Source organism: Acytostelium subglobosum (assembly GCF_000787575.1).
Source record: "Acytostelium subglobosum LB1 DNA, scaffold: scaffold3, whole genome shotgun sequence".
In the NCBI taxonomy this organism is placed as follows: domain Eukaryota; phylum Evosea; class Eumycetozoa; order Acytosteliales; family Acytosteliaceae; genus Acytostelium; species Acytostelium subglobosum.
Window position 1 is genome coordinate 1052326 of NW_012236529.1, and position 26540 is coordinate 1078865.

At 42.7% G+C, this 26540-nt stretch overlaps 12 protein-coding genes across 12 annotated transcripts; 4 read left to right on the top strand and 8 right to left on the bottom strand.

The window, feature by feature from the left end:
* Nucleotides 1–654: 654 nt before the first annotated feature.
* On the bottom strand, nt 655–3274 carry SAMD00019534_019060 (hypothetical protein; the record flags this gene model as incomplete). The annotated part of the gene is made up of 4 exons (XM_012902497.1): nt 655–842; nt 949–1186; nt 1257–3194; nt 3266–3274. 4 exons carry the CDS (start codon nt 3272–3274, stop codon nt 655–657), a joined length of 2373 nt encoding a protein of 790 aa, XP_012757951.1.
* A 1105-nt stretch (nt 3275–4379) lies between these two features.
* On the bottom strand, nt 4380–6340 carry SAMD00019534_019070 (hypothetical protein; the record flags this gene model as incomplete). The annotated part of the gene is made up of 3 exons (XM_012902498.1): nt 4380–5481; nt 5563–5654; nt 5720–6340. The coding sequence occupies 3 exons, from the start codon at nt 6338–6340 to the stop codon at nt 4380–4382; spliced, it is 1815 nt and encodes a 604-aa protein (XP_012757952.1).
* A 1138-nt stretch (nt 6341–7478) lies between these two features.
* SAMD00019534_019080 (hypothetical protein) lies at nt 7479–8285 on the top strand (the record flags this gene model as incomplete). The annotated part of the gene is made up of 1 exon (XM_012902499.1): nt 7479–8285. A coding segment is annotated over one exon (807 nt), but the record flags the coding sequence as incomplete, so codon positions are not given.
* Nucleotides 8286–8628: 343 nt separating this feature from the next.
* On the top strand, nt 8629–9060 carry SAMD00019534_019090 (hypothetical protein; the record flags this gene model as incomplete). Its single annotated transcript, XM_012902500.1, has 2 exons — nt 8629–8723; nt 8799–9060. The coding sequence occupies 2 exons, from the start codon at nt 8629–8631 to the stop codon at nt 9058–9060; spliced, it is 357 nt and encodes a 118-aa protein (XP_012757954.1).
* Nucleotides 9061–9186: 126 nt separating this feature from the next.
* On the bottom strand, nt 9187–11460 carry SAMD00019534_019100 (hypothetical protein; the record flags this gene model as incomplete). Its single annotated transcript, XM_012902501.1, has 2 exons — nt 9187–10879; nt 10976–11460. 2 exons carry the CDS (start codon nt 11458–11460, stop codon nt 9187–9189), a joined length of 2178 nt encoding a protein of 725 aa, XP_012757955.1.
* A 361-nt stretch (nt 11461–11821) lies between these two features.
* On the bottom strand, nt 11822–12886 carry SAMD00019534_019110 (hypothetical protein; the record flags this gene model as incomplete). Its single annotated transcript, XM_012902502.1, has 1 exon — nt 11822–12886. One exon carries the CDS (start codon nt 12884–12886, stop codon nt 11822–11824), a length of 1065 nt encoding a protein of 354 aa, XP_012757956.1.
* Nucleotides 12887–13371: 485 nt separating this feature from the next.
* Nucleotides 13372–14145, bottom strand: SAMD00019534_019120 (hypothetical protein; the record flags this gene model as incomplete). The annotated part of the gene is made up of 2 exons (XM_012902503.1): nt 13372–13979; nt 14055–14145. Coding segments are annotated over 2 exons (699 nt in total), but the record flags the coding sequence as incomplete, so codon positions are not given.
* A 566-nt stretch (nt 14146–14711) lies between these two features.
* SAMD00019534_019130 (hypothetical protein) lies at nt 14712–15677 on the bottom strand (the record flags this gene model as incomplete). Its single annotated transcript, XM_012902504.1, has 3 exons — nt 14712–14816; nt 14904–15245; nt 15648–15677. 3 exons carry the CDS (start codon nt 15675–15677, stop codon nt 14712–14714), a joined length of 477 nt encoding a protein of 158 aa, XP_012757958.1.
* Nucleotides 15678–16093: 416 nt separating this feature from the next.
* Nucleotides 16094–16979, bottom strand: SAMD00019534_019140 (hypothetical protein; the record flags this gene model as incomplete). The annotated part of the gene is made up of 2 exons (XM_012902505.1): nt 16094–16274; nt 16345–16979. 2 exons carry the CDS (start codon nt 16977–16979, stop codon nt 16094–16096), a joined length of 816 nt encoding a protein of 271 aa, XP_012757959.1.
* Nucleotides 16980–17451: 472 nt separating this feature from the next.
* On the bottom strand, nt 17452–19659 carry SAMD00019534_019150 (hypothetical protein; the record flags this gene model as incomplete). Its single annotated transcript, XM_012902506.1, has 3 exons — nt 17452–18112; nt 18172–18924; nt 18983–19659. Coding segments are annotated over 3 exons (2091 nt in total), but the record flags the coding sequence as incomplete, so codon positions are not given.
* A 1425-nt stretch (nt 19660–21084) lies between these two features.
* On the top strand, nt 21085–21654 carry SAMD00019534_019160 (hypothetical protein; the record flags this gene model as incomplete). Its single annotated transcript, XM_012902507.1, has 1 exon — nt 21085–21654. The coding sequence occupies one exon, from the start codon at nt 21085–21087 to the stop codon at nt 21652–21654; it is 570 nt and encodes a 189-aa protein (XP_012757961.1).
* Nucleotides 21655–23108: 1454 nt separating this feature from the next.
* On the top strand, nt 23109–26449 carry SAMD00019534_019170 (hypothetical protein; the record flags this gene model as incomplete). Its single annotated transcript, XM_012902508.1, has 5 exons — nt 23109–23673; nt 23751–23877; nt 23955–24082; nt 24139–24375; nt 24444–26449. 5 exons carry the CDS (start codon nt 23109–23111, stop codon nt 26447–26449), a joined length of 3063 nt encoding a protein of 1020 aa, XP_012757962.1.
* Between the last annotated feature and the right edge of the window lie 91 nt (nt 26450–26540).

Below are 26540 nucleotides of genomic sequence, written 5' to 3' on the forward strand. Positions count from 1 at the left end.
TCTATGTATGTTTGAATGAATGTATGAATGAGTGAATGAATGAATGCAAGTAAGTGTGTGTGTGTGTGTGTTTGTGTGTGGTAAAAGATTCAAACAACACTCGTATTCATGTAACGCCTTATCTTTGTGGAAATACATTGTTTTTATTTATTTCATTTATTATTTATTTGGTTGTATTATCAACATTATTAGAGAGATAGATACCGACTTTGTGTTGTTATCGTGGGTATTATGCAAATTAAGTGGGTGGTGGGGGGTACAAGTTCCCTCGTTTTTTCGAATCCACATTCAAACAGATCTCAAATTCACTCATTCATTCATTCAACACACAATTGGTGTGATAAAGATTAGTTCTATTACAATCATTATCATCATTTATTGATATAAAGTATATAATATTATTACTTAACAACCAATATATTATATCAATGATTGATCAATAACCGATCTATGACTAGATCGGAATCTGATCTACTCTTCCCGAAATGGAATTTCCTTAAAAGTCAATCTCCAGAGACTTAGGTGTCAACATGATGTCCAAGTCATTCAAGTCAAGTCAAGTCAAGTCAAATCAATGAATGAATGAATGAATGACCAAATGACCAATTGATACTCAATGACAATGTCAATGGGATAGATCCATGTTTACATATTTTAATAGCGTAGTATAAGGTGACTGAATGATTTGAGTAGTTGTGGAGGTACTCTATAGTCAATGTGTTGAGTAGTGGTAGTCGTTGTCGTAGTAGTATTGTTCTTGGTTGATACCTTGGACAACAGTTTGATCAATGCCTCAATGATCATCTGATTATCACGTGACAATTGTTTGACAAGTTCCTTCACTGTAGTTATTTGATCTTGATGATCAATAAGTCCTGTTTTCAATCAATCAATCAAACATGTTAGTCGTTGATATCACTATATATTCAATCACGATGATGTACATACTCTCTACCAATAACCATTGTTGATATAATGCATAGGAGAACAATGGACTGTTTACAAAGAACTTCTGAAACATCTCTGTGGCCAAGTATAACTCGATGTTCTTGAATGACTTGTCATCAGAGTCTCCAATATGTGCATTGGTAGCACACTCAATCAACTGCTCCATTGTCATACTGCCCAACGATTCAATATACATCGATGCCTTACTCTTGGCAACGCCACTCCTTCTCCAAGTCGACTAAGTACAACAACATGAATGGTTAGTATATGATTGATTGAATGATTGAATGAATGAATGATTAACATACTGGGAAGAATAGATCGGCATTGAGTACTAGGACCTCGATGGCGTATGAGCCTGGAAGTCCCTCTTGTGATGGTGGCAGTGTGTAGAGTGTCTCAATGGTTGTGAGTGGCGAGATGGCTATCTTGGACATTGGTGCCGATGTGGCAGAGGTAATGGAGCTGTGTCCATCGGTGTACATGGCCACTGGTGACAAGTGTCCCTCAGTCCTATTGAGTGGCGACAGACTGGATACACTGAATGGTGATGTTGGATTGATCAGATTCCTCGGACTCATAGTAGTTGTTGTACTACATCCACCTGCAGCAGACTCCATCATCCCACTGCCAGCACTCATTGTCCTCTCCACTCCAACTATTGGTTCGCGATACATGAATGATCTATTGATGGTGTTTGGCGGCACATGCTCGGTGTACAGGTTGTCAGCTTGTTTATCATGTAGTGCGTGATATAGCATGTGCACCTGGTGCTCCAGTCCACGCACTCGGGCCACCTCGACCATCCTCTCATCAGTGATGATGTCAACGCCATATGATATGATCTTGGATACACCGCCTAAGTAGATCAACAGTGTGTTCCTGGCTGCCTCCCTCCTCGTCAACTCTCTGATCATATCCTGCTTGACCACGATATGCTCCTTGATCACAGTATCACATGATTGGAACATTGGCTGAAGTTTGAAGTAGTCCACCGTGATGATGGGCGACTCCTTGTGCATGCCTGCGTATATTCGATCCATCTCTATGTTCCACTTGGACAAGGTTCGCTCGATCTGATTGCACTGCTCATACCTGCAGGTGACCTCGTTGCACACAGATATGAAGCGTGCCCTCAGCTCCAACACACTTCGACGCTCGATCTTGAGGAATGAGATGGCCGACTCGAGCTGGCGTCTGGATCGCTCACATTCAATGACCTTCTTGCTGCTGGCCTGCTTCTTCTTTAGCCGCAGTGTCTCCAGCTCCTGGCTCTTCTCGACAAGTTGCTCGGACAATGTGTTGATGAATGATGTGATTGAGTTCTTAACACCATCACACTCATGGACAATCTTGGCGTTCTGCGCTGTCTCCACTGCCACTTGTTGTTTGGTTATCCTTTTCTCAAGGATTACACGTAGTTCGCTTGTAATGTTATGTAGTGATGTAGTGATCAACATTCGATGTTTGATCTGTTCCTTCTCTGGTAGGTTGGTTACTGCGCGGTTTGTTTGTGTTGACACCTTTACACTGGATTGGCGTTGATCTGGTACACCTCGAGTACTGCCAACATTGGAGTTGGTTATCCTGGCGGCACCGGTCCTTCGAGAACCAGAACTAGGTGGGGACACCTCCTCACGTCCAACATTATTTAAAGTTGCATCCAATCCACTATTTGATGATATAGAGTTCAACTTTGTTGATCCAGACTTGAGTATCAATGTCTTTTTCATCATCATCTTGTCCTTGGAAGTCGCCTCGGTAGCCCTGTACTTGGACTTGGATTTGGACTTGGAGTTGTTGGACTTCGTCTTGGTCTTGGAGATAGATGTGGACCTGGCAAGTTGATGATCCAATTGTATCCTATCTGACTCACATTCATCAACAACCTTCTCCTTCAATGGTGAAGGTGATGGAGGTGGTATTGATGTTGTGATAATAGTATCATTTGTTGTTGATTGTGTTGTAGTTGAGGTTGTTTGTGGTATTACTGGAGGTTGAGTATCAGCTTGGAATGATTCCACCTTTGGGAATAGACCCTCTGTTGAAGATGTCAGTGATGGAAGTGGATATTTGAATAGTTCCAATGAACAGGGACCCAAGAATGACTTGCTAAGTACATCCTTAAGATCTGATATCTCATCGATTGATTGTCCTCTCCTCTCTGAATTGATCAAAGCACCAAGACTTGCTAATCCGAAAGTTCCATTCCTGTCAACCTTTCGATCAGTTGAGATTGATATATTCTATTTGATTGATTGGTATACATGTTAGTGATTGTTCAAATAACACCTAAGTTGTTAGATTAAGTTCATACCTCCATCATATTTGTATATGTATCAGTTCAAGAAGATAGAGAAAGAATAGTTTGAAGTAATAATAAGGTAGTGAATGAATGATAAGAAAGGAAAGGTAGATAGGAGATTGATCTATATATCAATCAATCAATCAATCACTTAGTGAGCAACATCCATGTATGGGGTAGGGTAATGGGATGATAAGTAGTGATAGTTTCCCTTAACTCCATGTGTTTGGCTACTCACACACTCCTCATCAGTTGTGTGATATGTGGCAGTTGACATCCATCCACTTACATCTAACTAATACAAGTTATATATATAATATATAATATATGTCCAGACTTGCCATCACACTCATTTCGCATTTAGTACATCAACTTGATTGATGTGTGTCAGTGTGAGTGTGTGTCTCTGGTTGAGTGTCTGGCTGAGTGTGTGATCAATCAGATGACAATCACACACCACATGTCTGAATGAATGGAGGTATCAATCTCCACAACTACATATATGGACATGCGTTGGTAAAGATGCATTGCCAGTGGCGATATACATAAGGTTGTTGATTGATGGCCAGACCATCATTATATAACTTGTACATAATGTCTACATATCATTCATGTTGGTTGCCAGCCAGACAAGACATTGCAATTGCTTATTTGAATGAGTTTAACTCTCTTTGAACTACATATTCGCAGTTTGTGAATCGACACAATACCTTGCTTATCAACTAGCTTGTGCCTGACTGCCTGACTGCTTGCCTGCTTGCCTGCCTACTTCACTCAATCACTCTTACTCACATTCAATCACTTGGGCTGCTGATGAGTTGGTAGAAGCCACCCAGCCTGGGTGGATGGATAGATTGTAATAAATATATCTCAACGCTATGTCTCTTCGCGTTTATTGAAGAGTGACGCTGTTGAGTTGGTGCGCATGCTGCTGATGCTGGTGCTGTTGCTCTTGTTGGCAGGTTGTGGTGGCCGGTAGGACAAGTCGATAGTGCTGCTGTTTGGCTGCATCCTCCATCATTGTCACACTACCAAGAACGGCGCCAAGCGGGTATTTACGATAATGCTTATTCTCCACATAGAGTCGCTCATCATCCTCAATACACTGATAGCTCAACACATTGATCTAGTCGTCCGAGGTGAGTCCAACCACCCTGCCCACGACAATCTCCTCAGAGCTGTGGCTGCCATTTGGTGTGCTTGAACTGGAGCGCAGTGCGATAAAGTGGCCGACCATGGGTGGCGACTGGTCCGCGCCCGTGCTGCTACGTAGCGTTTCAAAGTAGCGCATATGCCTTTGCTTGGGAGAGTGATTGGATGATTGATTGTTGGTCGATGTGGTTGTGGTGGTGGATGTAGAGGTTGAGGTTGAGGTAGTGAGGAATGTGTCAGTGTTGTTGGTTGACATCATGATTGATTCAAGCGAAGCAGATGGCTTGGGAGGCTTCTCCAGGAACATAAAGTCCTTCTTGTGTAACTGTATGATTGGCGCACCATTCTGTACCGAGCCAATGTCTTTTGGTGAGTTGTCCGATGTTGTTACTGAGCTTGCATCGTCGTCTTCTTGTTCATACTCCTCAAACTTCCTCTTTGATGCTGAGTTGTTGTGGCCAGACCTTGGTGGCAGCACACCTATCTTGGCTTGGTGTCTTGATGATTCTCTAGTCACTGATGCTGAGTTGTTGTTGTTGTACCTTTGATGCAATGCGTATGGTGTCGAAGGTGAGAGCATAGGAGAGTATGATGAGTAGCCATTGCCAGTGGGATGGTATGGGGTGAAGGTCGGCAGAGGGATCTTTGACGAGGCCACCGTTGATCTGTTGTGCGACACCAGTGGCTTCTTGGGCGGCACAACATTGGCCACGTTCTGCTCAAACAGGCCTGTCCTCTCATTCCAGAGGAAGGTTGGGTTTGGATCGATGTCGTTGGAGATGTCCCACCAGGAGAAGCGGACATTGATAGTGTCGCGCTGTCTAACAAAGACGTCCTCAAACAGTGATGCAAAGGTAGTCTTGAACAGTGGTTCCAGTGCTTGATTATCCTCGACGTAGCGACCCAGCCAACTCTTTCCATTCTCTCTAAGACACAACAGTCTCATCAATTGACCAATGTGATCGACCTGCTTCAAATGGATGTATCTTCCACCTGACAAGCCAGCCAACTCTTCATAGAACAATTGAGCGTGCATATTGTTCCTGCACTGTATACCATAAAGTCGGACTCCAATCCTAATATTGATTGATTGATTGAGTTAGTGAGTGTGTGAGTGAGTGAGTGAGTGGACGGATGATACAAGGGAGTCATCATACTTTGTGAGATAGTGTAGTTCATTGCGCCAATAGAAGTGTTGGTCTGTGAAGCTAGGTGGATGTGGAACATCATCTCCAAACATTACAACTGCCTTCTCATCATCAATCACATGTGTTAGTACATTTGTCACGACACACACGATATGGACAAACATACCTTCTTTGAGCACTCTGACCATGGTAACTCTCTGATCTTCCTCAGGACGTACTCGTAGAGCTCAGGAGCATCACCTCCATCGGTCCTCTCAATCTTGTTCAACCATGTGAGTATTTCATTGCGATCGCTGGTGAAGGGCAGGATGGAGATTGCTCGTTTGTAGGGCGTGCGTGTCTCTGATTGATCGTCACAGTAGTCGCCATGCGCAATGAATGCCAGCTTTAGCTGGGGTATCGTTTGAAACAGTGATGCCAAGATGTTGGCCATCTCTGATCGTATGCGCTCAAAGTAGCTAAACATGCGGCCGGTCGTATCAAACGAGAATATGATCTCCAGAGGATGTGCACTGTTATCCTTTGGAATCGATATAAAGTTCTGAATGATGGGAGTAGTTGTCGTTGTCCAGTGCTGAGGTCGTGTAGTGGTGCGTGCGCTCTTGTTGTTGATGCCACTCATTGGAGTATGTTCATCGTCATCATCGTCATCATCAAACTCATCATCAATGATCACAGATTCTGTATCAAAAGTTATAGAATCAGCAGTACTGTTGGTATTGTTCTCCATGCTCTGTTGTTGTCCATTACCAACAATCTTGTTGGATATCCATGAAAACACTGTCATTCTCTTTCTATCTTTCTTTGTCTCAATGATAGTCAAAGTAATATGAATGAATGGGATGTATGGAAGTTGTAGTAATAATAAGAGAATGAGAGAGAGAAGTGTGGTGAGGTGAGAGGAGATTGGGAATGGAGTGCGATGAGTTAGAATTAAATGTATTATAAGTGTATGTGAGTGTGGTGTTGATTGATTGATTGATTGTTTGGAGATTGAGCGAGTGAGTGTGTATGTTTGAATGTAGTAATAATAAAGATAATGTAGTTGTTGAGACGAGATACCTAGTTGTTGTGATTGGAGAAAGAATTGGATATTATTTGAAACCCATGTTTAAGTTCAAAGACCAGCTGATGGGCACGAATGATGGCGCCACTTTTTATTATTGTCACAGATTTTTTTATGCGTCAACATTCATTGGCATCCAACAGGTCACCCAGGATTACTCCATGTTGTGATCAATTGATTTCTCTATTAATCTTTTATATCTAAATAGTAATACTAATTAATTAATTAATAATCAACAGTTAAACGGATTGGGGAGCTGTACAGGTATCTCGATTGTGTAAACACTACCACACACACCCAATCAATCAAACTTATAAATGTGTGTTTGTGTGTGATCATATGATCAACTTAAAAGGTTGTGTTTGGGTGTGATCGATCTTGAATCACACAATAAGCCAAATGCGGCAATGGAGGAGACCACCCATTAAACGATCAAAAGACGTCTGGGTGTGCGCATCATCACACTTGGATTGACAAGGGGGGTGTGATGAGTGTATATGGCCTCTACTCTCTCTCTCTCGAGTCAACTTGCTACATCTCAATGAAGTGCCCATCCAACACACACCATATACATCATCTTATTAATACATACATATATGTTTAATGAGTTAGTTATATGGATTAATTGTTTGATTGATTGATTGATGGATTGATTGATTGGTGGGTGGATGAGTGGGAAGTTGTGTTTCCTTGCATCCTTTGCCTGACGCCAAATTGACACAAGTCAGCTCAACTCAACAACATCAACATCATCATCAAGTTGGCCTTCCTAAACAAATACATAATCAATCATATACCTACTCACCAACTAAATCCATCCTCAATTCTTAACTTACTTTTACTTACACTTACTTTATATTTATATATATTAATTAATATGAATATTACCAAATCAATAATAATCTTAATATTGGGCTTCGTGTCCATGGCCTATGGACAATGTAATATTGCCAACTCTCCATTCTTCAATGGATCTCTGGTAATTGTTACTGTAGTCCAGACCAATCTCCAATCGGGCCAGATCCGATACATGCAGGGCAACATGATCTACAGCACCGACTTGATGCCAGCACTCTCCAATCTCGACAGTATGGAAACCATGTTCTCGGATCGTAATTACTGCAACCCGTCCAAATATGTGCAGCCGTTCAACAACTCCTATGCCGCCACCTGGGCCAACTTCATCGCCTTGCGCCAGTTCTCCATCTTCCCCAATGGCCAAGTCAACTTTGGACCGACCCAATTCAATCTAAAGACCTGCACCAACAATCTTTGGTATGGAGAGGATGGCAAGGGCTGGTCATACGCAATCCAGCTTTCGTTTGGCGACAAAGCAGTGAAGCCACCAGGATTCATTTGCAATCCAGTGAGCTTCCCAGTTGGTTTTGAGATTGGAGTCGATGCCACGTGGGAGAACAACGGATCAAAGTACTCGCAGTATCATGTATACATGAAGAATGTTGGAGGAAGGATTGTCACTGGCTTCATACTCAAGTTTACGACCAATCTTAGAAATGATGGCAGCACACCATACTGGGGAGTTGTTTCCAATGGAAAAGGAGCCTACACAATGCCATCTTACATGCCATCACTTGTACCAAATGTTGGATATACATTTGGTTTCATTGCAGTCAATACTACCAATCCACAAATTGCTATCCTATGGCCAGAACAAGATAAATAACAAACTATAATATCTTAATACATATAATATTAACTTATAAAATAAATATACTTATTAATATATAATATACATACATACGTACTTACTTGGATATTTATTTATCTCTTTACTTACTTATTACATGTATATTACCTTTTCATGTAAAGTCATAATGATGTAGGTTGGTTGATGTGATGAAGTAATGAGGTGGGATGAACAACAAAACCCCGGATTGTTTGAAATGGGTTGTCTTGGACAAAAAAGGTGAAGTAATGAAGTGGGATTGAATGATGTGTTCATTCATTACTTCATTCAATCACAAGCATATACATACATAACATAAATAATGGTATTATTCTCTCAACTACTATCGTTGGCAACTGATGCCGCATTGATCACAACAGGTCTTGCTGGTATTCGTCATTTGACTGGCTTCTCTGTGTATGATTTATGACATTGAATGATTGAATGAATGAGTGGCAAGACTGACTTACTTACATTTGAATGAATATGTAGACATAGAGCAACAAACTTTATAAAGAATGACTCTGTTAGAAAGGCAGCAGTCATATATTTGAACTCTGGAGAGTTCATTTATGACAAGTCGATAGATATCATCAAGTCACAAGTTGCAAAGTTGGACGATAACACAAAGAACCCATCATCGCCAACATCTTATAACACCAACCAACCTCCTCCTCCCCAACTCGAACAGCGTTATCAGCAACACCAGCAGGAGCAGCAACAGAAAGAGAAGAAGATTAAAATAGATGATTGATCGATCGCTCGATCACTTTGATTCATTGATCATGTAATATGGATACAGTATATACAAGCTTTATTAATGATTACAATGCATTGGCGGCGACAAATGACAACATATGGATTGATTGACACGGACCCTCTAGAGTTCCTGTCGCTTGTTTCCACCCTTCATTTGCTTCTCTCGCAATCGCTCCTGGTACTCCAAGGCCCTTTCTGATATCTTGCCCTTTCCTTTGCCTTTGGTCATCGTCGATGTTGGCACCTCCTTCTCCTTCACTACCACGTCCTTCTTCTTGTCCATCCTACGACTATGTGGCTTCTTCTTTGTCTGTTGATGTTGTTGTTGATACTGCTCCTCATCTTCATCGTCTTGATCATCTTCATCAGCATTATCCATTGTTGATGTTGACATTGTTGTTGAACTGGTCATCTCGGACAGCCTCTTCTGTTGCATCATCTCGTTGAACTCATCCTTGGTGAAGCCAGGTGGTGGCCATGATATGACGACATTACCGTCAACACAGTCACGTAGTATCTCCAGTCCTGCTCGATGCACGTCCGCTCTACCAGTCTTGGCGAGTAGGTATCCTCGTTTGAGTGCAAACGCCTCACATAGGGCCATTGGACTCCAGGGTGCATCCACCTTGTCTGGATGTTGTAGCTTGTACACTCGCTCGACTGGTACACGCTCAGCCAGGTACCTGACGGCTGAGAATGGCTCCCTGACCTGGGCAATGGGGAACAGACCACAGAGTATTTGTAGGGGCTTTGGACGGTCTAGAGCAGGGAACACCAGGCCAGGACAGTCGCACAACTGGATGCCTGGCGACAGGAATATTGTCTGGAAGTGCTTGGTGTGGCCAGGTGTCCTGGAAGTGCTGACCACCTTGCGACCCATCAGTCCATTGATCAGACTGGACTTGCCAACATTGGGATGGCCGACCATGCCCACAGTGATGATGTTGTCAGCTGGTGCGTCTGGCTTGTACTTGTCGGGTATCTGGTCTCCGACCTCCTCTTCCGCCTCCACAATAGGCTCATCCATTGTCTCAATATCACTGTTGTCATCGCTGCTGTCTTCGGAGTCCAATTCTTCGGACGAGGTGGAGGTAGTGCTGTGGACATTGTTATCCACGACAAGTCCAGTCTTCTGGATTCCATATGAGTTGATTGTGTTGATCAGTTGTCTCCTGCCCTCGGCATTCTCATATCTCTTTCTTCCTTTCTTCATCTTGCGCAGACGCTCATTGCTGTGGCTCTCGTCCAGGTCGTCATCGGCAGACGCTGTGTCTCTCAGCGCGCGGAATGAACTGAAGCATATCACCTTGATATGAGGGTATTTAGTCGTGAAGTACTGCTTCCAGGCTTCGACGATCCTCGGATCGACCAGGTCCACCTTGTTCAGCACGAGTAGTATCGGTTTCTTCAAGTCATTGGTGAGATAGTTATACAAGGCGGGCGGGAAGTGGAACAAAGGATAACGAGCGTCGGTAATAAGGAGTACCAGGTCCGATCGCTCAGACACACGCCAGAGCTGGCGCCAAACCTCGAGGTTGTGTTCAAAGTAGTTGAGACGATCGCGTGGATATTTAGTCATGATGCCATCCAACCACTTGGAGAACATCTGGCGCTCATGTTGTCTAACTTGTTCGGCGGTCATTTCAAAGGACCATCTCGGTCTCTTTGGTATGTCAATGTATCCCGTCTCACCAACATGTTCATCCATTATACTCCAAGGTGTGTCCCTCATCGACACATCAATTGGTTTACTTCCCAACTCCTTCCTCGCCTCAATCTCCTCCTTGCTCTCCTTTTCAAATATAGTCAATAAACTAGATTGATTGATTGATTGATTGGTTGGTTGGTAGGCAACATGTTAGTATGGTATGGATAGGACATTCATTAAATGTATGAGTAGGAATACATACTTTAGTCTCCTTCCGGTATCCCTGTGATTGTCTTGTTTCCTTAGTTCATGTTCAAGTTGCTTTACATTATGTTGATGGTCACCAACACTCTCATTATCATTATCATTATCACTATCACTTTCAATGTTGTTGTCATCATCACTATCCATATCACTATCACTCTCTTTGATGTTGTCACTGTCACTATCACTTTGTTCATCTACAACCCTGCTGCTGGCGTTGGTGCCATGACGATGAGGACCACGACGATGGTGACTCCTGGAGACACCAACTCGGGAGTTTGCATGTGCTCTAATCTGACCCTGTTGTTGGCTACTTTGCTTGTCGCTACTCATTATCTCCCTGGCCATTCTTCTCTTGTCGGTCAATGATAATTTGCCATCCAAGTCATCAGCCTCTATCGATGACTCTATCCTCTTCCTCTCCTTCTTCAACTTTAGTTGATCTTTCTTTTGTTTACCACTGAATGGTTTAGCTCTTGTCATCTTTCTTTGATTTGTTATTTATTGTTGTTTGTTTATTAATTATTATAAATAATTATAACAATGTTATCTCTATCTCTATCTCTATGTACATGTAGATACTTTGAATTGTATATGTATTGAATGAAATTAATGAATGAATGAAGACAAGTTGGGTTGATATCCTTTCTTGAATTGTGTTTGTGGGGACTACCCAGGATCGATCACCCATACACACGAACGATCGGTCGCTCCGAACATCACAAAACACTCACTTGAAAGATTACAAACCAATAGTTTGATTTATTTCATATTAAATATATATAACATTGCTTACCACGCATGCACTGATGATGGTGGCGATGGAAGGATACTAACTAACCAACTACTTCTCATCACGACTTGCCTCACCTTCGAGCTGCTTGATTCGATCGTTCATTTGTTGTTGCATGGAAGACATGAAGGCACGGCTGGATGTTTGCATGTTTTGGATGATGGCATTGAGACGCGCCACCTCAAGCTCACTCATCTTGAGCTGCTGCTCCTTGAGACGGAGCTGTACATCCTTCTCCTCAAGCTGGCTCTTGGTCTTGCCTAGCTCCTGCACCACCTGGTCGTGCTCGGCCTTGACAATGAACTGGTCCCTTGGGTAGTGGTTCTGTATCGAGTTCTGTGAGAACGATGCCACAGGAGGTGGATGGGGAAGTGCCACTGGGCAGGAGGAGTGTACGTATGCCGCTTGTTGTTGCTGGTGCACGTATGGTACTGGCTGATGCTGGGCATGTTGTTGGTTCTGAGCGGGTGGGGCAGATGGAACGATGAATGGAGGACTTGATATATGTTGATACACTTGTTGTGGTTGTGATTGTGATTGTGGTTGTTGTTGCTGCTGCTGTTGTTGTGGCTGCTGCTGTTGCTGTGGTGCGGCATTGTTATATTGTACACGAAGTTGCTTTGGATGACCATTTGTGCAATTTTGTTGTTGTAGTTGATATTGTTGTGATTGTTGAGCCTGAATATATTGTTGTTGTTGTTGTGGAGATTGAGCATTAAGGTTGGGATAATACTGTTGTTGTTGCTGTTGTGGAAGTTGGGGTCTTGGAACATTTGGCTGGACCAATGGGTACACCTGTGGTCCTTGTTGATGCTGTTGTTGCTCTGGCTGCTGCTGTTGTTGTTGACGAATCTGTGATTGTTGTTGAGGCTGATCAAGTATTTGTTGAGCCTGCTGATTCATTTGTTGTTGTTGTTGTGGCTGCTGCGACTGCTGTGACTGCTGCGTTTGTATTTGATGAGGAGCATTCCTCTTCCTCTGTATTAACTCATAGGCATTGTCAGCATTGAAATCACAAGACTTCAAAGCATGAACTACCTCTGTAATATCCACCTCTGGTCCACAAGCATCGGACAGAGTGATTAATATCTGTGATTGTTCTTCAGATAATGACATTATTATTAACTAACTATTATCTATCTTATGTATTTGTATTGTATATAGTATCACTATGATTGTAGTATGTGTTTGATGTTGAGGTAGGTAGGTGAGTGAGTACTCTCGCTCAGTGACTGGATGGATGGATGGATGGACTTGCCTGACTTGACAAGTCAGGTGGTGCGTGCCAACCAGCTGGGCGTCTAGCCCTAATCAACTCAACTTAGTACTCCAGATCCAGGACAGGGCAAGCAACTGTGTTGAATTTGAAACTCGTGTTTGAGCATAATTCTCTTCAAATTGGGTAATCTCGTGACTTTCCTCAGTTAGCCAGGACACAAAACACGCAGTCTCTTTGAACAAAGACATCAATCTTCATTCAAACAAACAAACACATGATTGTGCACAAGTGCAAAGAGTGATTCACTAATCACGAACATACCTGCCCAATCAATTAATATCAATCAATCAATCTTGATAAAAGTGACACTTGTCTTTTATTATATAAAGGTGAAGATGAACATGATAAAGAACAGAAGAATGAATGGTTTACCGACTATGCTTGATAGTCTATGTGCACTGTTTGGTGATAAATCTTCGTTTGATGAATCATGTGAACTTCCAGGGTTGCCATTGTTACCTCCAGTGTCAACTTGTCCTCCGTTGGTAGTCGACTGTGTATAAATAAGTTGTGAACGAGTCACTGGTACACTTGAGCTTAAAGGTTGGAAAACGATGTATAACTGTTCAGCAGCTGCCTTGTCCAACAGATGAGGTACAATCGAGTTGAATGCTATATACTGTTGAGAGAATGGTGCCACCAAGTTATGACCAGTGCCATGGAACTCGTTTGGTGTCCTCGTTGCATTGGAGAATGATAACAATGTTCTGAGATTGGTTGATGATGTACCTGGCTTGGCAGGACCCTCAAGTCTTATTGTACTCTGTTCAACATATTCACCATTAACATTGATCAAATCCAAGTAATAATACAACACAATGGTAGAGTTGACATAAGATAGTTTAAGTGAGAAATTGCCCTGTATCGAGTTCTCTTGCACTGTCGCCAGTGGTATCGTTGAGAATGTACCAAAGAAGTGATGTTCATCAACTATATATTATTAATTTGGAAGTTAGTTAATGATCCAGGAAACTAATAATATTATAATCTATTAGTACAACATACCAGACTTTGATTGAGATAAAGTAGGAGTAATAAACAATAAACAAATTATAAAAGATATTAATAATATATATTTAGAAGTAGTCCCTGACATTGTTGTATAATTATTTGTTCGAACAAATAATTAAGATTGTAAATAGTTCGTATATAATATACTGATGAATGATGTAATCAAATCAATCAATCAATCAATATTGTCGTTGTTGTTTAGTGGAGGCCTTCCCTGTCCAATGATACAATCTTATTCATAGTCTTGAGGTCTTGGAATCTACCCCCAACTTCTGTCTAACGACTACAAAACGAGTTACCATATTCGGACATTATTTTAGGTTGGTCATCCAAAAGGCTCAACAACAGCACACTAATTTTGCATCGATGTTAATGTTATTACGTGAATGATTGAAAAGGTGAGAGATCGCGTTGCCATTGACATTGATTGTGATAGATTGATTATTTGATTGATTGATTGATTGGTATCATACGGTTATGTAACGTCTAAATATGGAGAGTAGAGAGTGGAGTGGACAGGAGGATGGGTCGGCGGTGGATGTTATACGATTTATTGACACATTGGTTGTTGTTGTTTTTGGGGCTGGGTATAGTTGTTGTTTTTTGTTTGTCTTTTAAGTTCTATTGTTCCAAAGGTGTACACTCATCACTTTAGAAAGTGGAGAGTGGGTAACCAGTGACCAACATCTCGACGAACTTCTGGTAGCTGATGGCACCATCGGTGTTGACATCGACCTCCTTCATCAACTCATCAACCTATATTATATGGATGATTGATTGATTGTTAGTGCCATGTTTGATTGAATGATTGAATGATCGAGAAATATATAAAATAAAACATACATCAGCAGAGGACAGGTAGTCACCCAAAGTGGTGAGGATCTGACGGAGCTCAGCCTCTTGAATGGTGCCGTGTCCATCCTTGTCCAGGGCTCTGAAGGCATCGAGCATCTCCTTCTGCTGGTCAATTGGAGTCTTGACAGTCTTCTTGGCAATGATGGTCTTGACGGTGTTGATATCAAAGTCTCTTGGGTTTCCGAGCTCAGTCTTGATGGCCTCGAGGTCAGTTGACGTTGGGCTCTTGCCGAGGGATCTCAACAATGGTCCGAGCTCATCAATGAGGACCTTTCCGTCATTGTCCTTATCAAAGATGGTGAAACATTCTAAAATCTGGTCGTTTGATGCCTAATTATGATTGTTTGTTGTTGGTTGTCAGTTCACTTGTGATCAAATGTACAGATACGCGCTATCCAAAATCACTCCAGTCATATATATATTCTATCCTATCATTCATTCATTCAATCAATCAATCAATCATTGCGATCATTTACCATTTCTAAAGTATATTATATAGGTGTTTGTTTTTAAAAGAGAGAGATGTGGATATAGCAATGAAGTATATTTGATGTCTGTGTGTGTGATTATTATTACAACAAGGATTAGGAGTGAAATGCTTTGATCTGAAGGGAGAATATCAAACACTTGCCTCTCCCTTCCTCCTTCTCACACACCACCTGAGTGATCACTCACTGATCTACTTGTTTTGTTACTGTACCCCATGCATAAGCTTCACACACAGACACTCACACCACTCCAAACCATCAACATCACCAACATTCAAACAATCAGCACATTCACTTGTTTGGTATATTTTAAATTTATAAAAATCTATAATTATATGAAAAGTGGGTCTTTGAAGTGATTCAATTCACACCATAAATCTACATTTTAATTTATTTTAATTAAATTGTTGTTGATTAATGGGTTGGTTTTGTGTTTGGGGTGAACAATGACAAATTTAGATACAGATAATAGATGCACCTATTCATACACCATTTATCTGTAACAATGATAGTGATAGTAATTGAAGTAGTACTCTATTATAAGTACGTACATCAGTTACTTCTAACATGAGATACTCACCACACACATTAAGAGGATGTGGTAGTATTTATGGGATAGTGATGGGATAGTTGTTGGATTGGATTTGGTGGTGGATGGGTTGAGACTGATCGGATGATTGATTGGTGTAATTAATGGGTGGAGGACAAACGAACATAGAACGATGGCAATGGTGTAGCTCTAATGTCCTTGCCTTCCTTGGCGAGTGATAATTGTATCTTCTCCAACATGGTAAACTTCTTGGCAGCATTAGCAAATTGCTTAACAGTACGTTGAGCAATGTTTGCTGCAGAGAATGTTATGAAACAGTATCTTTATGTCGACAGGTACTTGTATAAGTATGATATTTGATTGATTGATTGAATGGATGGGGATGGCTTACCCTTGATCAAAGTGTGGATCAACCTTGTCGATCTTGCCACATGAGCCAAAGAGATAGAGGAGACGATCAGTTCGAAGCTTCTTGATCTCTTCCTGGTTGTCCAGGTGTGAGAGGTCATCAAGTATGATGCCTCCAACGAATATCCTTCGCTTGAGCTTATCCTTCTTCTTTTGATTACTATTGGCTTGTGTTGGTACTTTGTTGTTGTTGTTGTTATTGTTGGTGATGTTGTTGTTATTGTTGACAATGTTACGTCTTTTGGATGATGCTAGACATTTGTCAAGCATGGCAATGTCATCAGACATTGAGTCTGAAGTTGAGCATGACGAGATTGTAGTGTCCTCGCTGCCAGCTGATGAGGAGCAGTCTACGTCCACTTCAAAGTCACTCCAGAGTACTGGTTGTGTAGGTGGAAGTGGGACAAACGGCAGTGGCAGTGACTGGCCATTGAGATCATATTGTTGTTGTTGTCCAAAGTTGGTGTTGAACGGGTATAGAATAGAGAACAGTGAACAAATTGAATACTCTATTGTTTGCTGATGATCCAGCTGATCTTGATTTAGTGTTTGTGTTCCATTATGGGTATTAATATTATTATTATTGTTGTTGGTCTTATTTATCTCGCACAAATTCATTCAACTTAATTGTTAGATGATGTTTATGTGTTTGATATATATAATATATAATATATAATATATGTTGTTATTATTATTATTATTATAAGTGCCTGTGACACTTGTGGATAATGAACTGCACTGCTCTGTTCTTCTCTCTATCTATCTCTTTGTCAGATAAAGGTGAATGGTTAAAGTGGGTCGGTGACCAGAATATTTATAAATGTGAGATGGTCTCAGTGATCTTTCACAAAATATTCTTGAACAATTCACAAGGGGTTGGACGGAATCGAGCTCGATTCAAGCCCCTCAAACAAAAGGATGGGTGGGGGGTGCTAATGCTGCCGATGACGCGGAACCCGAGGTCGATGATGTACAAGTTAGCTTTTGGTTTATGTTTACAACAACACCGCACAAAGTCACAGTGAGAGGGTGCGGAGGAGGATGGATAGTTGACTGGACGATTGATTGATTGATTGAATGAATGGAATGATTACTTGACTGGAAGGTTGGCCAGAGGTTCAATGATCTCACTATCAACGGAACTGTCAGAGAATGATTTCAAACCGGCACAGGTGGCAGTGGTCATCTTGGGATCGATGGCAAATGTTGGTGTTGATGAGGATCTTGGCTTGGGCGGTGAGAGTGTGCCCGCACTCATGGACTTGGGTCGTGTGGATTGAGCAGTGTTCTTGGCCAGGTTGTCCAGAAGCTGTTGCTGGATCTCGCCCACCAGCTCAGTGATGCGCTGGATGTTCAATGGTGTGTTGTCACTCTTGAGCGACGTGGCAATGTCTCGCATTGGAATGGGCATCTTGCACAGACTCGAGTTGCGGAGCAGGCCAAGCTTGAACAGCATCAGTCCACGTGCGGTCGTCGAGTTGTCGTCCCACTCGAGCTTCTCGAGCGTGAAGTTGGATTGCAACAGCTTGCCGAGTGCAGCGGCACCAATGTCTCCGATGGAGTGTCCACTGATATCAAGCTCCTTCAGTGTGCTGTTGTAGTAAAGGCTGCAGATGATTGGCAACAGATCGCCCTTGAGCTGGGACTTTGAGCCACCCTGTATGATCAATGTCTTTATCGAGCTGTATGTCCTTGACTTCTTCTCCACCATATTGATAATGGACTCGATGGCATTCGTTCGTACCTTGCTCCTGAATATGATGTTAGTACGTAAGTACAATGGAACAGCCCTGCGCTACCTCACACTTACCTTCTGATAAAGTTGCCAGAGATGTCAAGTGATTTAAGGTTGGTGTGGCTGGCGAGAAGGTCGCATACGATTGATATACCCTCGTCTCCAAGGTCGTTCTCGGCAATGTTGAGCGTCTCGAGCTTGCTGAGGTTGCCCTCACCAAACACCTCTTGGATGACCTCGATGGGCATCTGACAGCGAGACAGGTTCAGATTGGTGAGATGCAGCGAGTGGTTGAGGAAACGCACCATGTCCAGATGTAGCGAATCCTTCTTGACGATACGATTGCCACTGTTGTCAAACGTGGTGATTGTGGCGCACTTCTTGAGCTGATGGAACAGTGGCTGCGTGCTGGCGATCTTAAAGGTGCGCAGCGACTTGGACTTTACAAGGAAGTTGGAGATGGAGTTGGAGCCCTCGGACTCGAGCTTGTTGCCACTGATGTCCAGGTACTTGAGGTGAGTGAGCATGACGTCGTTGGCGCCCAGTGCCTCGCCCAGCGCTGACATTGCTGCACGGCCCACGCCACAACCCTCCAGGATCAGCGAGGACAGCTGCAACTGTGTAGTCTTTAACATGTCGGCCAAGGCAATCATTCCCTTGTCCTCTATTTGATTGTTACCTAGATCCAACTCCTTCAATGGCAATGCCTTGTTTGACGCGATGGCATCAACCAACTTCTCACAGCTTGAACGATCGAAGCCCACGCCATTAATATTGATCTTCTCAAAGCTTGTCGATTGTCCAACCAAACTGATTATGGCTCCAATACTGTAATTGATTGAGATTAGTAATCCATCCATATGCATCGCACGACGTATGAACATACCATTCAGTTGACAGCTTGACACTCTTGATTGTGAACGAGTTGAACCATGTGTTGATGGCAAGTGCGGCCATGAGGGGACGTGCATCACCGCTGAGTAGACGATCCTTCTTGAAGAAGAAGCCATAGTCAAAGTCTTTGACATCGGTGCCATTGAGCACATAGTCAATGTGCCAGATCACCTCAGAGATGGGCTGCACATTCATAAAGTCGCACATTGATGAGTAGGTCAGCGAGAGGCCGGCACACGGACCAATCTCTGGCGTGACGGCGTTGGGCGACGAGTATATCTCGGCGACACGTGTGTCGGGCAGCACGATGATCTTCATCCTGTTGGTCTTCATGCCGGGGAAGTTCAGCGTGAACAGGTAGTCCATGGCCAGCACGATCTCTGCCGAGTCGTTGGCATTGTCCACGGCAAACACCAGGGGCTCCTTGCCATTGTCACTCCTAAACTTCATCTGTACCTCCTTTGGATTGTCCGTCTTGACCTCCATGATGTCAAGGAAGTGATAGTCGACCTCGAGCTTTCCACCTGGTTTAAAGAAGAATGCACGTTTGTTTCCGACCAACAGGAACAACTTGCGTGCCTTCTTTCCCTTGACATCTATCTTTAGCAATAAGTTCTCTTCCTCATTCCTTTGATTGAGTACAAAGTCTATGTTCTCTGTTTGTTTGTTCATTCATTCATTCATTCATACAATGATTGATTCATGGTGTCAGTGTTAATGAACAGTCTGCACCTGATGTATCTATCACAACAGACATACTTCTTTCAGCAATTGTTATAATCTCCATCTTGTTGTCCGACTTCTCGAAAGTCTATATCTGTATCTGTTTATCTATATTGTATGTATTAGAGTTGTTGTTGTATCTGTCTTGTTTGTACAATGTTTGATTTGTATATAGTATGGAATGTGATGTGATGTTAACAGTAAGAGTAGTAGTGTAATAGTATATTCGAATAAATAATAGGAAGTAAATAAATAAAGGAGTATGTATTAATGAATGTCTTTGCGGTCACCATTATCATAAATCAGCCAATGTTATTATTTTTTAATTTCAGATCAGTTGTATTTAGTTTGAAACGATGTGTGGGGGTATGGTTGTTTTTTGGACTTGTTCTGTTGTTCCCTGATGGTTGATGGTGTCAGTGATGTTGGGGGTAGTGGTTCTCCCAGTTTAGTGTTTCATGAGATTGCCTCACTATGGACCTCGCCTTGTGCCCTCGCCTCAATCATTCATTCAATCATGAAATCATTCAACTCAATGTTCATGTTGTAAGACTGATTGATTGATTGATGTTCAATGCAAGGGATGATGTTGTTGATCTCTACATGTAGTTGATGTCAGAACAGGGACAACACAAGTCAGTCTTTCAAACATTTGACATTAGGCTAGGACTCTTTGGACTACAACTAAACATGCACTCCATGATGGTAGCGATAACCTTTATGATGATGATGATGATGATGATGATGATGCTGATAATGATGATGATGATAGTGATGATAGTAATGGAAGGAGACAATATCTCTACAATCAATGAATGAATGGCATCATACTAACTTGAACAATTATTCATTCATTTCAGACCAGACGACCTAATTATCTTTATTGGGATGTAATGTATGTTTGAACATTGCTTCTGTGTTTGGTTACTTTGACATCTCGAGGTTATTCGAGGCTTGCAAGTAAGGCTCAAACTGGCGAACCGGCACATTTGTGTAATGTTTTGATTCTATGACTGATCGACCTGTTTTTGTGATTTTGATTGGATTGTGTGAAAAGTTGAGTAATTAAGACCATTCAAAGTAGTAAGTCATATGACTCTAGTTACACAGATTCATTCAAACTTATACTACTGTTCTGGTTCGTTCTGAATGTCCAATCGATGCATTGGATTTATCCATTATTGCCTGGAACTTATAATGAACTTTAGACTAAAATATCATTGGTAAGTACCAAACATTGACTCTACACTCCAATCCATCGACTATATAATGGTCCATCCAATCAATCATTCAACATCATCAAATCAATCAATCAACCTAATATAACAATCAATCAAAAAAACTACCAAACAAACAATCAAATAATCCAAAATGAAGTTCTTCCTCCTCCTTACAATTGCCGCCTTGCTTTGTGCCCAGACTCTTGCCGCCACTCAAGGATTCTCTGCCAACTTGATCAACAATGGTGGTGTCTCGCTCACCAATGGTGCCCAATCACTTAGTACAGTGGGTGGCTGGTCGACCGGTGGAAATGGATTCAACTTGGGCAATTTTGGCGCCAACGGTGGATACACCATTCCAGTTGCCGGTATCTACCACTTTGATGCCAACGTCCTGATTGATGTCGCCTCCTCCGTTGCACCCAACCAAAACGTTGATATCCGTATCATTAACTGTGCCGCTGGATCTGGATGCAATGCTTACTGTGCTGGAGGTTCAGTCCTTGGCCGCACCCTGACCCAAGGTGGATCCCTCTGGTTGCCAAGTGGCTTCAACTATGCTTTCCCACCAAACTACAACCTCAAGGCATCATACACTGGATTCTTCAATGTTGGTGACACCATTGCCGTCTGCATTGACAACTGGGCAGCCTCTGGTCAAGTCAAGTTGAACTGTGGATCATCCCCACTCTGCACATTTGCTGGATTCCAAATCAACTAATTCTTCACTTCAAGTAGTTGATTCATCTTTCATCCATTCCACCAAGTCCACTCTAGAGTGTGACTATAATAAATAAATAAATAAATAAGTCCTAATTGAGATTGGAAATTATTTTAATAATAATAATAATAATAATTCATTATAGTAATGTAATTTAAAGATGAAGATAACACCACTTCCATATCGAGTCTGCAATTCATCCATCTACAGGAGAATAGAGATTATTTGTCTTGGACTGACTGACCCTGATTGAGCACCTGTACCTTGGTGAAGAAGTAAAGTGTGTTTATCAAGTGTTGAGAGCGTGTGTACATAGAGATAAGAGGTCCACCACTAATTCGCTAACACACCATCACAGGCCTCATTCTCATGAGTGAGCAACTCTCCCACACACAATGGATAGTGGCAAACAAATTGATTCCTCCTATTGTACTGTTGTGAGGGAGAGAGAGATAGTGAGTGAGGAGGTCGTGTGTATTGACGATGGTGATCACTACAAAGATCAAATCATCTGATGCAAAGGTCAGGTCCCCCTGGCACATCAGCCTCACAAACTCCAAACACATTGTTGTCCTCACTCACTCACTCACTCACTTCCTACTTCATCAATTGATACATACATATCAATCATGGAAGAGAGTACTAGTACTCCTAGCTCGTACATCTACTCACTCACTAACTCAATCAATCAACTCACTCTCACGTGAGAGTACAAAGCCCAACCAAAGAAAGAAGGAAAGGAGCAGTGTTATCGATGGAGCCAAGGGTGTGTCAACCGCATTACAACAACAACAAACAAACAATCAAACAAACCAACAACATCAACAACAACAACAACTAACACGATTGATTGATCAATGTTTGATTGATTGATGTGGAGTAGGAGCATACATGAGTTGAGCAGTACCATCCATCGTCACTGTGCATTTTTGGTATTGGTGTGGCGTGCATTCGATGGATGATATCAAGACTGGGTGCCTCTCTCTCAGTCGCCTTCGTTGCCCACGCTATTACTATGTTATGCTATGCTATGCTATGCTATCATCATACCCGTCAAGCTCAGGGTATAGCATTGCACTGGCATACTACTGCTGCTCATACTCAATGTCATATATATACCTCTACTGCTGTGTCTTTATGTATGAATGAATGTGCATTATCATTGTGTACCATTACATATCCTGTTGAACCAGTTGCATTCCTACTCTTCCTCCTTTGAGGCGTATAGATATCCTTCACTTAGATACCCTAGTTAGTTAGTTACCTAGTGTTGCTTGTAGTTCATCAGTACAGTAAACCTCCTACTACTCCTCCTCCTGCTCCTACTCCTCCCCACAGGCATACCAGATCAACAACAACAACAACAACAAGGCAGCATAACAACAACAACGACAACTGGCAACAATCACTCTCTCACTCACTCACTCATACATATATATCTTTGAACTATCAGGATGACTGAGGTCAAGAGCTATGTTGAGCAACTGTGTCCGGAAGGTATCTTCCCAATACCCAAGTTCAATCCGGGTGGCGGAAGTGCATTCCCCAAGTTGCTAGACCCTCTGGGTGGCGGTGCTCCCGGTGTCTACCTTCCATCCTTCTCCACACTTCCTGCCTCTGACATCTATAAACGAGATCCAGGTTCAAACAACAACAACAACAACAACAACAACAGCAACAACACAAATAAGATATTATCACAATCATCTCCACCTCCTTTAACACAGCAGTCACTCCAACATAGTGGGGATCAATTGCCAATGCCTGGCCCGGGCATTGGTCAGCAGCAGCAGCATCATATGTATATGGGAGCCACCAACAATGCTGGCGCATCAACAGCATCTCACAACACACCACCTCCATCACTTGCCGGACACCCTGGCTACAGTTTCCAATCCACCAATCTCTTCAACCCATCATTTGGTGATGGCGCACCAACCATGGACTCCTTCAACTATGAATCATACCTCAACCTCATAGCACTGTGTTGTATCAAGTGTAGTGCATTATCATATATAGGTATGTCATATGATTATTAATCATTCAATTGATCGAGATTACTAATATTTACCATGACCAATCAATCAAATTTCAAGAATCATCCAGGTTCTTTGAGAATGGGATGTATGTTTTACCTGGACCAGAGGATAAGAGCTATGAGTACAAGTGCAAGGATTGTAGTCAAGACAATGGACTCTACTTTAAGCATTCACCAAAGACCTGGTATGTACCTGTTTCTCACTCCTAAGGTACGCCTCAAAAGTAGTCCATTCTAACTCATCCACCATACTCATTCATAGGAAGGAGATGATACACTCTGCATTATTCAACCTTGAAAGGGAGAAGAAGTATAGATTCGCACATTACAGGGAGGTGATCAGCTATGTCAATCGTTATCCTCAATTCCTGCTCTCAGATAGGGACAAGGGTATGTTCGCTCACTTATTCAATCAATCAATCAATTATTAACAAATGGTACAATAGAGTTGGGAAAGATGAAGAATGTAGTGACAGCAACATTATCCTATAATAGGAAGTTGTTTGTATCATTTGCAAGGGATTCTGGAATGTGGTCTAATTGGCGAGAGGGTGATCGTGTATTTGAGGACGACAGAGGTTTGCTCACTTGGAAGGAGAACACCTTTGAGAATGAATCCAAGAGAAATGAGCCACACTTCTATCGACTAGAGTGCAAGGCCTGCATCAAGTCTACACACTTTGGTATGACTATCACCCATCCAATCAATCAATCAATCAATCACTAACACATTCATTACACCAACATATAGATACATCCGAGTTGGTTGGATCTATTGTAATACCTGGACCATTGGATCATCGTTATGAGTTCATTTGCCATCAATGCTCACCAAGTGGAAGACCAACACTTATCCATCAGAGCAAGTCTTGGAAGGAAGTGGCACACACTGCACTCTTCAATCTGGAGATGCAGAAGAAGTATAGATTCTCACATCAGGTGGAGATCGCGGCATATGTCAAAGACCATCCCGAAGCATTCTCATTCAATCGAGAGATTGATAATATCAAGAACCGATTGAGCACGGTGCTGTCGCGTTACAAGAAGTCCTTCACTTCGATTGGACGATACACTGGTCTATGGTCCAATTGGAAAGATGGCGATGAGCAACTCAAGGACTTGAGTCTGGGCGATGAGTCGGACGATGATGCACTCTCTCAATCTGGCGACTCTGTAATGTCCTCTCCTCCACATAATGGTGGCGGTGGCAGTGGCAAGGCACCAATCAACAAGAAGCCAAACAACACAAACAACAATAACAACAACAACAAACAACCTTCTGGCATGACTACACCAAAGAGACGTCCATCTGGTCAACAGGAAAATGACAACTTTATGACCTCGTCACCTGCTTCGCACTCCAATCAGGCTACACCTATTGCCAGTCGCCCAAGGGCCATCACATCGCCAACGACCATCTGTCCACCATTCCCCAGCTCACCATCTGACTACATGACATCGCCACTGCTCGAAGGTCCGTCATACCCCGTGCCCCCAATGAGTATTAGTAATGGTCTCCTGCTCAACTCCCCTCGACTCTCACCCGACTCGTCCGCATCGACCCCTCTGCTCAGCCACTCGCCCAATCTATTCTACAGCCAATCGCCAATATTCCATCAACTTGGCGGCAACAACAACCTTTATGGATTCAGCATCCCAACATCCAACTACAACAACAATAAGCGTATTGACAACAACATCAACAATAGTATTATACCAGAATGTACTTTATGTAGGAAGAACAAGCCTATGATGCTTAGATGCCGCTTCTACTGCTCCAAGTCGTACTGCCACGACTGCCTGATCGAGACCAACCCTGGCCAGCCTCTCCCAAAGACGGCCGGCGCCGCACAAGACTGGTGCTGTCCCATGTGTTTGTCTAACGATACTCACAGCGTTGGACCAGCAACATTCACCAACACCAATCTCTCCCCACCGCCCTACTACTCGGGCACATTCACGACTCTAATGACGTCGTCTGCTCCACAACATCTACACCACCAACAACAACAGCAACAACAACATCAACATCAGTCGCCCAACAACAACAACAGCGCACCATTTGTCTTGTACAGTGCTACTAGACAAGGACCAAACGCCACTACCAAACAGAGCCCTTCGCCAAAGCGTCCAGCTGAAATGCAGCCAGATGGTAACAATGGCAAGGATAAGAGAGTGCGTCCATCCCCATACGAGCAGCAATGTTTCCAACAACAAGGAGCGGCGCCTCAACAACAACAAACACACAACAACAATGGTGGTGGTGGGGATGGCAATGGAATGCATCCTGGATACCTTTACAGCAATCCAAACATTAACATTGGCACTGCACAGGCGCGACACCCCTTGGCCATACCACCATCCTTCAGTCCATATGGTCCCGTCTCCGGCAACTCCTACTTTATGCAGCAGCAGCAGCAGCAACAGCAACAACAGTACCAGTTGCCGTTTCCCGGTGCGACGTCCATGGGAATGGGTAGCTATGGAATGAGTAGTCCATCGCTGCCATCGATCCCACAGCAACTTGCTCCTCCAATGATGCATCACCATCACAATATGTTTGGTAACATTAGGTCACTCTCGCCAGAGATGTCCAAGTCTACCTCTTCATCATCTGATGGTCAGCATCAACTACCAGAGTCTGGTGGAGGTGGTAGTTTCATCCTGGGCCACAACAACAACAACAATGGAAACAACAACAACAACAACGGAAACAACAACAACAACAACAAGTTCTCTGTCTGCATGGACACATAACCGACGGTCCACCAAAGACATCCTTACCATTCCAAAAGCCTACACACAATCAAATATATATATATATATACATACACTCATTCATGTACAT